Here is a 13,176-nt window from a genome sequence, read left to right as displayed (position 1 = left end):
GGGGAGTGTCCATGTTTAACCTCCTGCATCTCTTTTCATCCTGACCTGCCTTGGATTCAATAATTTGTAATTTACTGAATTTCATCCTTCAAGGATTATTGAACTTGTGTTAACTTTTACATATGCTTTCATTACCTTAAATTCTACCCTCTAGGGACTACTTTTCTTAGAAATGATGTCAACTTTTTATGAAGAATTATTTGTAGCATGTTTAGATTTACTTTTCAAGCCAGGTTAGATGGTTTTCTTCCGATAGTGGAATGTGGCTTGCTTAGAAGAATATACAATGAGATTAACTGTTCACTGTCTTTTAATTAAAATTTTCTTTGGAACACTGTAGAATTTTATGTTACTTGAAGCATTCTTGCTTAAGGATAAATTAACAAATATGTTTTTAATGAGATATGACCCTTGTTTTGATTCAAATACCAGAAGTGAAGATGAACAAATGAAGATGAAGACTAAAAAACGCAAAACAAAATTTCATTTAATTTTGCCTGTCTTGCCAAGGAATATCTATTTTGAATCAACAGAAAATGAAGGAAAAAAAAAACAAACAAAATACAAAGAGACTTTTATAGAGAAGCCTGGAATTTGAAATTTCCAGAACAGTTTTTAGCATAGTTGACTTAACTGAAAACACTTTTTTCCTACATCTTCAGAAAAGAGGTAAACCATTTACTTACCTAGTTTAGGCCTCTGCCTTATGAATATTATAATAGCAACAACTTTTTTTTTAATGGAGAAAGGCAATAAACCTTAAGCTGGGAATCTTGGGTTTGCTAATCAAAGCTGTGTGGCTCCGAGTCACAGTCTTTTTAGGGTCTCTGTCATTCATCATGCTGCCTGTGTGCTCGGGGCTTCCCATCTTGTGATAACATGTGAGTTATTTTAGGTTGTTAGACTAAATGTTGTGAATATTAAGTCTGATCATGACCTAAGTTCTTCTGCAGTATTGTGGATAGAAACAAGTCAGGATGAAGAATTCCTAACAGTGCAGAACTGTGCAGGCGACAGGTCTGCCTGAAATCAGTCTTGAAAATTGGCACTGTCTCCAGCTGACTCGTTTTGTCAGACCGAGTCATAAGATTAACCCCTGACATGTTCCTTTAAGAAAAAAAAAAAAAAAGCAAAGATATGAAACAAGCTCATTGAGCAGCGCAGCACTTGATGGGCTAGAAGCATTCCCTGTAAGATGAGTTGCCCAGAGAAAGGAGCTGCAGCTGTTGCATAAACCGGGGATTTTGTTGGCTGGTTTTGGTTTTGGTTTTTAATAGAAAAAAAGACCTTGTCGTAGAAGAAAACTAATAATTGTGGCAAAGAAAATGATTACTCATATTAACCAGTTGCCATTTTCTTCAGGTAAGGTGCACTTTCAAAGATGGTGCTTGAGAATGACAAATGTAAAAGCCCTTGCTCTAGCAGGAAGGTAGAATGGGGTGAGGGGTCTATATAAATTCCCATTGATTTTCTCCATGATTTTATGGTTTGGGGGAAGAATTTATTAACATTATTATACAGACATGCTCAGGTGTGAGAGGACCTCCTCTCAATTTAGATAGTTGTATATCTGGTGCTTCATGAGAGAGGAAGTCTACCTGGCTTGGGTGGGAGGCTTTATTTTAGTATGACTATACTGTAGCTGTGTTCAGGCACACCAGAAGAGGGCATCAGACCCCATGACAGATGGCTGTGAGCCACCATGTTGTTGCTAAGAATTGAACTCAGGACCTCTGGAAGAGCAGTCAGTGCTCTTAACTGCTGAGCATCTCTTCAGCCCTCCGTTCTGTGTTTAAACTGAACAGTAAATCTTAACCAGTTGTTGATTTTATAGCACCCCCTCTAAAATAAATTTGTTTGGTTTTACTTTGAGTTTTTTTTGTTGGCTTCATTGTTGCCCTCATCATATTGCATTCTTGCCTCTAAAATAAAAGCTGGGGAGGGAATTCTGTTTCCATATGTTGTGATAGCCCATGGTTGCATAGAGGATTTACATTATACTGCTTGTTTTACCAGCAAAGCTAGCAAGCACTTTCTCTGTTGAGCTTAACTGTTGCAGGCTTTTCTTTTCTTACTCATGAAAAAGTTATTTCAGGTACAAAAGAAAATAACTGAAAGTTGTCAGTGTATTGTGGCTTTCCTCTTCTCCTTATTCTCCCATGATTACTATTGAAAAGTATGGTGTTTTTTTAGTAATTAATAGAAAAGAGAAATTTTATCTTAGATTGATTTTTTTTTTTCAGTTTAGTTATCCTGTCAAAAGAGAACAACTTGTCTATGAAAGACTAAAATTTACTTGAAAGGTTTTAAGACATGGCATTGTTAATTGTAAATCAAAGCTTTTCACACAGTTCTCCAAGGGCTGAAGCAGGCCTTTGTGGTCTCTCAGGAGGGAGGAAGTTTCTTGTGCTCTGCAGACTGGCATTTAATAGCTGCTGTGCAGTGATGTTCTTTTGCAGCTGCTGCTAGCCCTTTTCTCTATCTGGGGAGAGTGGGGAGCTCTCATTGTTGGCCTGATGCGCTCAGCTTTTGAATCCTGTGTTAGTCGGCCTTATTGCCTGGTGCTGTTTTATTGCTGTGACTCAATCAGTATGTTTCCTAAGAATGGTGTTTGTTTGGGGTTTTTGTTTGTTTGATTGGTTCGGTTTTTGTCTCTTACAGACTAGTCATAGAATATTTCAGTGGATTTCTGCCTCATGAAAAGTGTCTTTTAAAAAAGTGATGTGTCCCTTTGCACAGTCCTGCTGTTATCTTTGAAGCACAGAGGGAAGAAATAGTACAAAGAGGGTTTGATGTGAGTAATGAAAAAAATAAAGGTTGTTACTCTGTTTTTTCTGGTTTAGAATCTACCCAAGTGATAAACTGTGAGAACGTTGTAGATAGTAAATTGTGTCTGGGCGAAACATAGAGACAAAGATTCATGTTTTGATTTTACAGTATAATGAGCTAGAAAAATCAGACATTTTTCTAAGAAATGTTTTAACATGAATATGTAACTATAAATAACTTCCATAGGAATAAGGAGAGACTTCTAGTAACTTTACTAGCTAGAATGTACATTTTATCACTACGCTCACCAGCTTTTCAATCGTTAAATAATAACACTTTTTCCTTTTCCATCACCAAATTGCTTATTACATACTAGATGTCCTAAAGGGTGCATTCTTTTGTAAATTATTCATTAGTGTTGTAATGAGAAATCCAAGGAACTTTATAAACAAACTTCTATATTCATTGAACTTTCCCTTTTTAAGAATGTCATTTTAAGCATGGGTAATTTATTTTGAAGAGAATTTCTATTTAAAAAATATTTTTTCACAATGTAACAAAAACAAACAACAACAACAACAACAACAACAAAAATTCTAAAACACAGTAGTTCTAGTCAGTGAAATGGTACTTAAATGATGGTCCACTTTCTCCAGGAAGTAATTTTGAACAAGGCTTAACTGTCTGGATCCTCCTTGTCCTGTGTGATTCAGTGTTTCCAGTTCCTGATTGCTTGATCATGTGTTTATCAGAGTTGAAAGCAACTTTAGAACATGCCAGATGGTAATGTTGCTGGAGGTGTAGCAAGCAAGGCTTCCTTTCACAAGTGCTTTAATTTAATTCAAACTAAAAACAGATTAGCTGAAGATTGGTCAGTCTCGGTCTCTCTCTCTCTCTCTCTCTCTCTCTCTCTCTCTCTCTCTCTCTCTCTCGTCCGTGTGTGTGTGTGTGTGTGTGTGTGTGTGTGTGTGTGTGTGTGTGTGTGTGTGTGTGTGTGTGTGTAAATTGGTCATTCTTTGGTACATTTGCGTTTAGGATACAGTGTTTCTTTTTATTTAGATACAGTGTGTGGCTTTGGTATATTTATTTCAGCACTCCAGAGTTTGTCTATTTGGTATCCTCCACCAATGCAAGGATTTGGTGGAAATTGAAAGAAGTTGATTACAGCATAAACCCTCCCTCTGCTCTGTGAGTTGGTTCAGTCCTATTTTGCATAAGTTCCTTTTGAGTAGTTCCATGTGTGAATGCACAGTACTAAGGGCTTGTGCTGCCTGTGTGGGTATATGTGTTGGAGAGAAGCTGTGTGCGTCAGCTGCAAATAACAGTTTCAAAATCAACATGTATTGTGCTTATCCTGTCCCTGGGATGGGCAGCAATTCTTTGATGTATTACTACAATGGGAAAACGGTAAGCCTTTTTCTTTCTTCATACAGTGCCTTACTGACTTATTTAATGAAAAGTAGTGCGATTTTTCTGCACTTGAGTAAAATCTGTGCAGGTTTTATTCTTTTACCATAAGTTAGATTGTATATTTATTTGTGTCATTGAAGTCCTATCTTTAACAGTTACTTGAAATAGTGACTCCAGCAGCTTAGTAGTTGTTGGCTTTTGTTTTTAAATTAGTATATACTTGAATTTGAGTTCTTTTTAGTTTAGTATTTCTAGCATAAGCTTGAAAGTACTTATTTTTACATTCTCATATATTACAAACATAATTTATACATAAGGACATAAACATATTGAGTATTGTGTGATGCTTTGTAGATGGATGGGAAAGATGAAAGTCATCCTGGGCATTCATAAAAAGAACAAGTATGAAGCTCTGGGAATGATTAGGGAAGCAGTCAGCTATCGAGGGCCGTGTTTCCTGTTTGGAGTTTCAGGTCCAGCCTTACTTTCCTGGGATACCATCTGTTTCTAATCATGTTAGAATTCTGACCCTGTGGAGATTTATAACACAAATCACTATTTTTTTAAAAATGTGTTTCAACATTTTCAAATAATATAGTCCTAGTCCATTTATAACCCATTTTTAGGTATTATATAGTTTTCTGTATTGCTAAGCAAGAATAATCTTTTTTTTAATTACTCAGTGTTAACTACTTAGTGTATTTTTGAAAATCAATCTTTAAAAGAAATAGGAATTTTGTATATTGTAAAAAGTATCCTGAGCGATTCAGAGAGAGTTACCATTGTGAAATGTCTGATACACATTGCAAAGCGTTACCGACCCTGCTGAGTGCTCACCTGACTGTGGCTTAGAAGCTGCATCCTCAGCTTTGTTCTGGTTCTCTCACATTTTAGGAAAAATGCATTTGTTGTAGCTTCAGTGATTTTTGTGGAAAGGCATTTTAAGTATTAGCATTTTAATTTTTGAGAACTAATTACATTTTTCTAAAAGAGTATAGAGTTTGGTGTATTCACTCTTTCCTTTTTTGCCACTTGAAAGTGTTTAAAAGCAGCATGTGCTGTTGGAAGGCCAGTGATAACTGGTAGAAGGGGTTGTTTCATCTGTTTACTGCTTCTGTACTTTGGATCCATCTAGTGGGTTAATTGTGGACTTTTGAGTAAGGTTTATTAGTAGATGATAGGCCAAAAAGATACTAAGCTCACTGGAAATATATATTCAAGCTTCTTGTAGTCAAGACCTGTGGAGAATATAAGAAGTAGATTTAAGTGGGCAAGCCACATTACTTTCTCGCTAATAGGTTTTTTTTGTCAGCTGCCTTTCAAATATAAAAATATAATAAAAAGAATACCCAAACCCCTTTTTGTCCAATTCCAATTAAAAGAAGTCTGTTAAAGATGGCATGTAGGTGTGTGAGCATACACATATGTAAATTCAGTGACGTTCACTTTCTAAGATCCCCGTGCTCAGGTCACTGCCATAGGCATGCATCTCTTTGTTCTTCACTGAGAGGGGCAGTGGAACAGTTAAGCATTTGCAAGTTTATAAGACATGACATACTTGGTATAGTAGAGATGTATGGCTTGAAAATTGATAGCCCTGTGCCTAACATAGATCAAAGGTGACCTATATGTTCTTGGAGAATATATAAGGCAGTCATATTGTTTCAGTCCTATGTCACGAGAGTCTATGCATCTTAGTTTTATACATGGTTATTCTCTAATAATTACAAGAATTTTATTGAAATTATGAAACACATCCCTAATATCGTTTTCTACAGTAAGAGCACTATTAAATGTGTAATTATGCTGTCTAAAGTGTATGTGACTACATCATCATAATGGTATCTATTAGAAAGTACTAGCCCACTAGGTTTTCATGTAAAAAAGTAAAACTATTAATATTTTGACTCTAATGGATTTTTGTGTAATTTTGGTGGTAAGCTTAAGGTTATTAATTAGTTCTATTTCATTGATTTAAGATAATATATAGAACATTAGTATTTTAAATGCTAGTGCATTCCCATTGATTTTATTGTTTACATGGCATAGCAGGTGCTCCAAGAAAAACTGAGCAGTCCTGGTCTGAAGCACAGTGCCTTTTCTTTCCCAGCATTTGATTTTAAGTTTTCAGTTCTGTTCCCTGTACCTGGTTGGTTTGAGATTTTTTTTCATAAACCCAGTCAGATGCTAGGAAAAGTGAGATTAGCCAGAAAGGAAGAACCTTGTGATGTCAAGTGTGTTACATTGTTACATTGTTGGGAACATAGCAGAGTTAATGTGTTAAGTGCAGAAGAACCAGAAATGTTAACTGTTTTTTCACTATTTGAAGACAGATGTCCTGTGTCACTTGTATGACTGTACTGTGCAGGGCACTGTAAAGTATTAATCTCCATGTTAAATTGGAGAAATAGAACTACTCTTGAACAGTATGCTTTTTTTTAAGATTTTAAAAAACATCAAGGGATAGTAAATGTCTGAAGCTTCATTTTTAAGAATTTAGCCTGCATTTAGTCACTTACTGACACAAATGATGTTCTTTAAGCAAAAAATGTCGTCTTGCAGGAACATTAAGACTGGCATTTCAGCCTGTCTCTAATCTGAGCAGCCTCTTTTATTATTTTTTTTATTATCATTATTTAGTTGGTTAAATGGTTCAAGGTACCATAAACCAAAGATACCTCAAACTTTCAAATTATTTAAAGCAATGAAAGACAGGACAAAAGTAAGCCTCAAATCACATTCTGAATGCTGAACTTCTTGTGTAGGCCATTCCAGGCATGAAGAAGTTTGTGTCTGACTCCTTTCAGTCAGAAAGCTGTCTTCATTTAAATACTGTGAGCCTCATTTCATAAATAAGGACAATGAGATATTAAGTTCTGAGTTTGAGTCTAATTTGTTCTCCAGGATAAGTCTTTTCTTTTATGTCACAGGAGTGCGTTTGTCTCCACAGTGAACTCAAAGAATCCTTGTTACCACTTGTGTCTGTAATGCATAGCAAGTAGAACAAGAAAAACACTAGAGCACCTTCACAGATACATTAAATGTCTGATCATAATGCTAATTGTCTTAATTCTTATGGGTGTGGTTTCTCAAACTGTGTGTGGGGTGTATGTGGGTGTGTACGTGTAGCTGTATGTCTCTGTGTCTATCTGACTGTATGTGTGTCTCTGTCTCTATCTGTCGGTGTATGGCTGGAGAGAGAACCCAGAGCCCCAAATATGGGTGGCAAACACTTTACCAGTGATATCTACCTTAGCCCAGTCAAGCAGGAATTTTCAGTTTTTGTTTAAAACACCTGTTAACTGTTAGAGATGTTAAAAGCGTGAGAACTTAAACTGTCTGATTCCCTTTTCTAATATAATTTATTATATTAAAAATAAGTTTAGTCATAGTTTGGTCTCTCTGTGTCATGCTGTGTTTTTTCATAAAAACTAGAATGGCAATGAATTTATATTACATTGTAAATTATTATAAGACTTATTTTTCAAATGAGTATTTCATTGACCATCAATAAAAGTGCGTGCGCACACACACACACACACACTCACACACACACACACACACACACACACACAAATGTGAAAGTATATAAAGTTGAAGCTATGTTCTTTTGGAGAATTTAGTATTAGTTTCTGTAAAAGAAGACAGTATAATAAATTCAAATGTGCAGACCATCTGTGGACCCAGCATGTTAAGTGTAACATTTTTATGATGGAAGCAGGGAGTCATACAGAAATTTTCTGAACAAGTTATGCTAAAGGCATTGAATGATAAGAACATTTGCATAAATTGGGGGGATGGGGCTAAGACTAATATATAAACCAAGGAAATTGAGGGTTTTTTTTTCTTTTTCTTTGATCCAACTCATTGCAGATATCTGTGAATTAAAACCATAGGCCTTGTTAGGAAAGGTGATTGTCCACAGTTTGCCTTATTTGTGGTTTTGGCATAAGTAAACATTCCTTTCTGCCTGTCCATGAATGTATTGGAAAGGGACCAGAGGCTTCTCGCTCATCTAGTAATATTTTTCATGTAGATAATTGTAAGGTAATAAACACTGTTCAGCATATTACCTTAGAAAGTAAAGACCAAGTTCTTCTTTTAAAAGGCTATTTTCTGAAGAAAAAGAAAAAATGTGATTATTTGGAAAATAGTTGCATATATTAGACAGGTGAAATGTATATTTGATGAAAATTAATTTTCAAGCTCTGCCTCATTTAATTTGGGGAAAATTTCATCACAATTAAAAGCGGGAATATTAAAACGTTCCTTCTGAACCAGGTGGTGATGGTTTAATCCCAGCACTCTGGAGGCTGAGGCAAGTGGATCTCGGATTTTGAGGCCAACCTGATCTACAGAGTAAATTCCTGGACAGCCAGGGCTACACAGAGAAACCCTGTCTTGAAAAACAACAAACCATTGTTCCAAGGCACTGAAAACTATAAATACCAATTATCCTAGAGAGGAAAGTTTTTACAAGTTTCTACAACCTAGACATGTCTCTGGAGATTTGGTGGAAAGACAGGGGAAACTTAGAAAGTAAAGCCTATTTCCCCCACTTACAGAATCTTAGTGTGCCTTAGCAGCTGGCTGACAGGAGGAAGGGTCTTAGGTGGGTCCAGCTGTTCCTGCACTTTCTTCACATCGATTCCTAATGCTCTGAGCGTGGCACCTGTGCAACTATCCATAAAACTCTAACAACAGATTGGACTTTATTGCAAAATTTACCATTTTAATGTTCTATCAAAATACTAAAAATATTAAGCTATTTGTCAAATCCAGTTAAACTGACACTCATAAGTTTACTTTAACAGTTTTATGTAGTTTCCTTTGAGGTCATATTTAACTTTGATTAGAGAGGAAACAAAGAAGAGTAGGAAGACCTGAATTTCTGCTTCACAAATCAATTAAAGGTTTGTTTGTTTGTTGGTTGGTTTGTTTGTTTGTTTGTGTCCTGTAGTACATGTAGATGCATATGTATACAAATACTGGACCCAAAGTAGTGAGAAGAATCTGTGTTTTCAAAGATGTGACACATCCTCTACTGTCTGGCACTTGTTGGAATATAATTTTTAATGCCAAAATTTTATTTATTCAACAGTCTCCTTTTACAAAATTCAGATCTTAAAAATTAGAAAGTGGAAACTCTTTGTTGTGTACTAATGTGTGTTAACTTATGTAAGTTAATCAGCAGTAACTTAATTGAAAAGTCAATGTGTCTAAGAATTGCCTCATTTTTTTCCTTTGGAAGCCCTGGAGTGCTGGCATAAGTATGAGTGTTTTACATTATACTCCCCGAGATTTATATATGGCTTTAATACAGGGTTTCGGTTAGGTTGGGATTTTCCTTCTTCTTTTGATCTGGACTTTCTTTCTCTTTTTTAGGTTTTACGTGTCCAGCTAGATTTTATAAAAATTTGTATTTGTACTAGTGGAGATGTACTAAATTGCATACGTCATCAAGATAGCTCAAGTGGTTATTTCTGAATATAATGTTTTTATTTTCAAACTGGTAATAAATTAGCCAAATAATTCTTTTTATTTTCTATTTTTAGAAATTGTCATGAATTGTACTGAAAATAATTTGTTACTAGTCTAGAATGTTCACATATTAGTGGTTCGTGTTAGCATATTTAAAAATTTTTAATGATATTGAGTATACTGATGGAAGCTTAAAGAGAACTGTTATTCAAACCACCCAGGCAAAAGAGCCAATAGGACTCTACACTTGGTGTTCAGAAAGAAACGCGTATACTTCTCTGCGCCTGCAAGTACTGATGCAGCCTAGGCCTCCGGCATGCTTAGGGACGTGCCTGCCACTTACCACACTCCCAGCATCCGTGCTTCTTTATTCCAAATTACATGACAATTTTCAAAATATTTTGAGAATTTGGACTGTCTTTTATAGGCCTTGGAGTATATACAATTTCAAAGTACTTCTTTCAAAGTTTTTTATGTAGGTCTAAACATCTGGGTAAAGGACTGTTAGCCATGTGTGGCAGTTTAAATTAAGAAAATAAAATTAAAATTCCATTTTTTCTTTGTACAATCTACATCTCAGGTGGCCACTGGATAATGGCTGCTGCATTGCATGGCACATAGGACAGCATTTTCTTATCACCTGAAGGTCTTCTTTTATTCTGGGGAAAGGTCCTGTAAGCAATAGTCTCTAACGAAAAGTCTCCCTCCTTATCTTTTGAGCTATTCAGAGTATCAGTCATCAGAATATGGACTTATTTATCTTTTTAGCTAAAGCTTCTGGGGTGTGTGTGTGTGTGTGTGTGTGTGTGTGTGTGTGTGTGTGTGTGTGTGTTTTGCATCTTTTCTCAGTAATTGCCACACTGATTATGCTTCCTTGTTGTACAGTACTGTTGCCAATAATAATTACAAAAGGGGTGCATTGAAAAAAGATGTAGTGCACAATGCCAACCTTTAGAGCTTCAGAGTTCTCTGCACCAAATCTGAGGGTCCTTCATATGTCTAAACTGAAGCATCCAAGATCGGGAGGAATCTGTCTTTGCCAATTTTGCTACAGTTGGTTGCAAAGTAAAATATTTTGAACATAATTGCATAGTCACTACTGTAAATATCCCTGAAGTGTGCTACTCTGTCTTTTTAAATTACCCTGGGTTGCACAGTATGAGAACATTCAAGATACTGGTAAAGAATTTGTTCTTGTCAACCAGACTTGCTGATGATGGAAAGAAGTATGATATGACTTCAGTTGTGGTCTGACTTAGGAGTGTCTGTTGAGCAGATACCACAATAGTGCCCTTCTACCTTCCTTAAAGGCAAAGTGGCATTTCTGCAGTCGCTGGCCGTGCCTGACTTTCTGAAACTGAAGCTGGAACTCTAAGCAAATTCCTATGTAGAAATTAAATAGAACATCTTAAGATATCTAGTTGTCTTTCCCTCTATTATTTTTAAATAGTTGACTCCTGGTAGATTTTAATCATCTTAAAGTGTAAGTATTCACTCCTGTCTCTTAATTTTAAGGCTGTTTGTTGTGCTTCAGAATCATCCTTGAGATTTAAATGTATCATTAACTAGAATAAAAAAAATTGGCATCTGTGTACAGGTGATTGGATGATATAAGCAGCCTGGTTTTAATTTGTAGCCGGTACTGATTGTGACGAAGGAAGACTTGCTCTTTTTGTAGAATTGGCTGACTGTTCCACACATCTGGAGCCAATAAACTCCCTGACCACATCAGTTGTGCTTTGATCTGAACTGAGACTGGCACAACTGCCGGTCCGTAGCTCTGCATCTGTGTTTTGCGAGCCATGGCTGAGATACCAAAAGCAGAGTTAGAACAGTGCCAGAGGGCCTTTTAGAGCCACAGACTGCAAACTGTTTCTGTCATGAAAAACTGAACTTGTACTCGTGTATAAACAGTAAAGCTGCTTAGAGATTTATTTACTGTCTTCATTTGTAAGGTCTCTTCCTTTGTGGGGGAGGAGAGTGTTTGGATTTTTTGTTTGTTTTTTTTCAAGTCAGAATTTCTCTATATACCCCTGGCTGTTCTGGAACTTGTTCTGTAGACCAGGTTAGCCTCAAATTCAGCATTGGGATTAAAGGTGTGTGTCATTCTGTTCAGCTTTATCTTGTAAAGCTTTTATGTTCAGAATTTTTTTTCTCTACAAAAACCAAACTTTGCCTGTAATATGAGGTCTCACCCTCATTTTCCCATTCCCCTTAGGAGCCTTCGTGCAGGTCAGTATGTATGTGGTTTCCTCTGATTTGATTTACTTACCTTAGTTTCCTCATTCATGTAATAGCCATTATTCTTTATTTAGCAGAAGTCTGTGGATCGAAGTAGATATTTCTCTTTATTGTTGTCATAAAAGCAAACTTAAAAAAGTTTTGAATAATAAGTACATCGTATCTGACATACAAGGAGCTGAAGGTACCAAAGACAAATATAAATCAGCAAGTTATTTTGAAATTTAAGGTGATAAATAATATACATCTTTTTGTTGCATGAAGTGACACATCAAAACTGGATTTTTTTTTTAATTCTCAGGTGTGGGGTTTACATGATACTTTGTACTGTAACTTGAATTTTATTTAGTAGAATTGAAGTAGAGACTTATTTCTGACAATGTGTAAGGAAAAGCATGTGTTCTACTGTCTTCTGCATTTGATTCTGGTTTGTATTTCCAGCAAAGGCTAGACGCTTACTCTCCTTGTCTTGGGGAGTTCCATACAGAGAAGGGCAAGAATATCCAGTAATGCTAAGATTAGGAACTGAAACTTCATTGAGTTTGTTTGCTTGCTTACTGATTTACTTATTTAAAATGGATCTCACTCTGTACCCTAAAGTAGCCTTGAATTTGCTATGTAGCTAGAGCTAGCCTTGGACTTATGGAAGTTCTCCTGCCTCAGCCTCCCCAGTCTTGAGATGGCAGATGTGAACCACCATGCCAGGAAAAGAAATTTAAGAATATAGTTAGATTATTTTCCTGAAGAAAGTTCTCTCTCTCTCTCTCTCTCTCTCTCTCTCTCTCTCTCTCTCTCACACACACACACACACACACACACACACACACACATCTGGAACTGGAATTATGGATCATTACCAGCCGCCATATGGATGCTGGGGACAGAATCTGCATCCCCTGCTTTTAACTACTGTGCCATCACATCCAGCCCCTAATATAATCTTTCATGAAATAGGTTTAAACCAGAAAATTAGGTTAAATACATACATGTGTCACACTCTCAGTCAAGACTTTGTGTATAATTTCTAAGAACATAGCTTCTCCCAAACTTTTCAGGGGCCACAAGTGTGTGTTTCTTTTATGTACAACAGGCTGCACTCCTATGAGTAGCGTCAACTATCACAAAACTTGTGACAGATGTCATTAGAAACTGACCAGTAGCAGTACTGAAGTGGACTGCCTTCTCTTGGGATGGTAGGAGTATAGTGTGTTAGCTGCATCTCACTGGCTGCTTACTGCATTTCAGAAGCACGGTGCTAAACATCCGATTACAGAC

General features: G+C 36.3%; 1 protein-coding gene across 50 annotated transcripts in view; it reads left to right on the top strand.

Annotated features, from left to right (window-relative positions):
- The window catches only part of Tcf12 (transcription factor 12), a 307,523-nt gene that overhangs the window by 250,565 nt on the left and 43,782 nt on the right, over positions 1-13,176 (top strand). For 11 of the 50 annotated variants that reach the window (XM_087560657.1, XM_087560658.1, XM_087560654.1 and 8 more), the window contains exon 1: positions 4,020-4,176. In XM_087560657.1, the coding sequence (XP_087416783.1) occupies positions 4,108-4,176 (69 nt within the window). In that variant the 5' untranslated portion in view covers positions 4,020-4,107. 50 annotated transcript variants of the gene reach the window in all.

This window comes from Rattus norvegicus, chromosome 8 (genome assembly GCF_021556685.1).
Source record: "Rattus norvegicus strain SHRSP/BbbUtx chromosome 8, alternate assembly SHRSP_T2T, whole genome shotgun sequence".
In the NCBI taxonomy this organism is placed as follows: Eukaryota; Metazoa; Chordata; class Mammalia; order Rodentia; family Muridae; genus Rattus; species Rattus norvegicus.
This window is presented reverse-complemented; position numbering and strand designations above follow the sequence as displayed.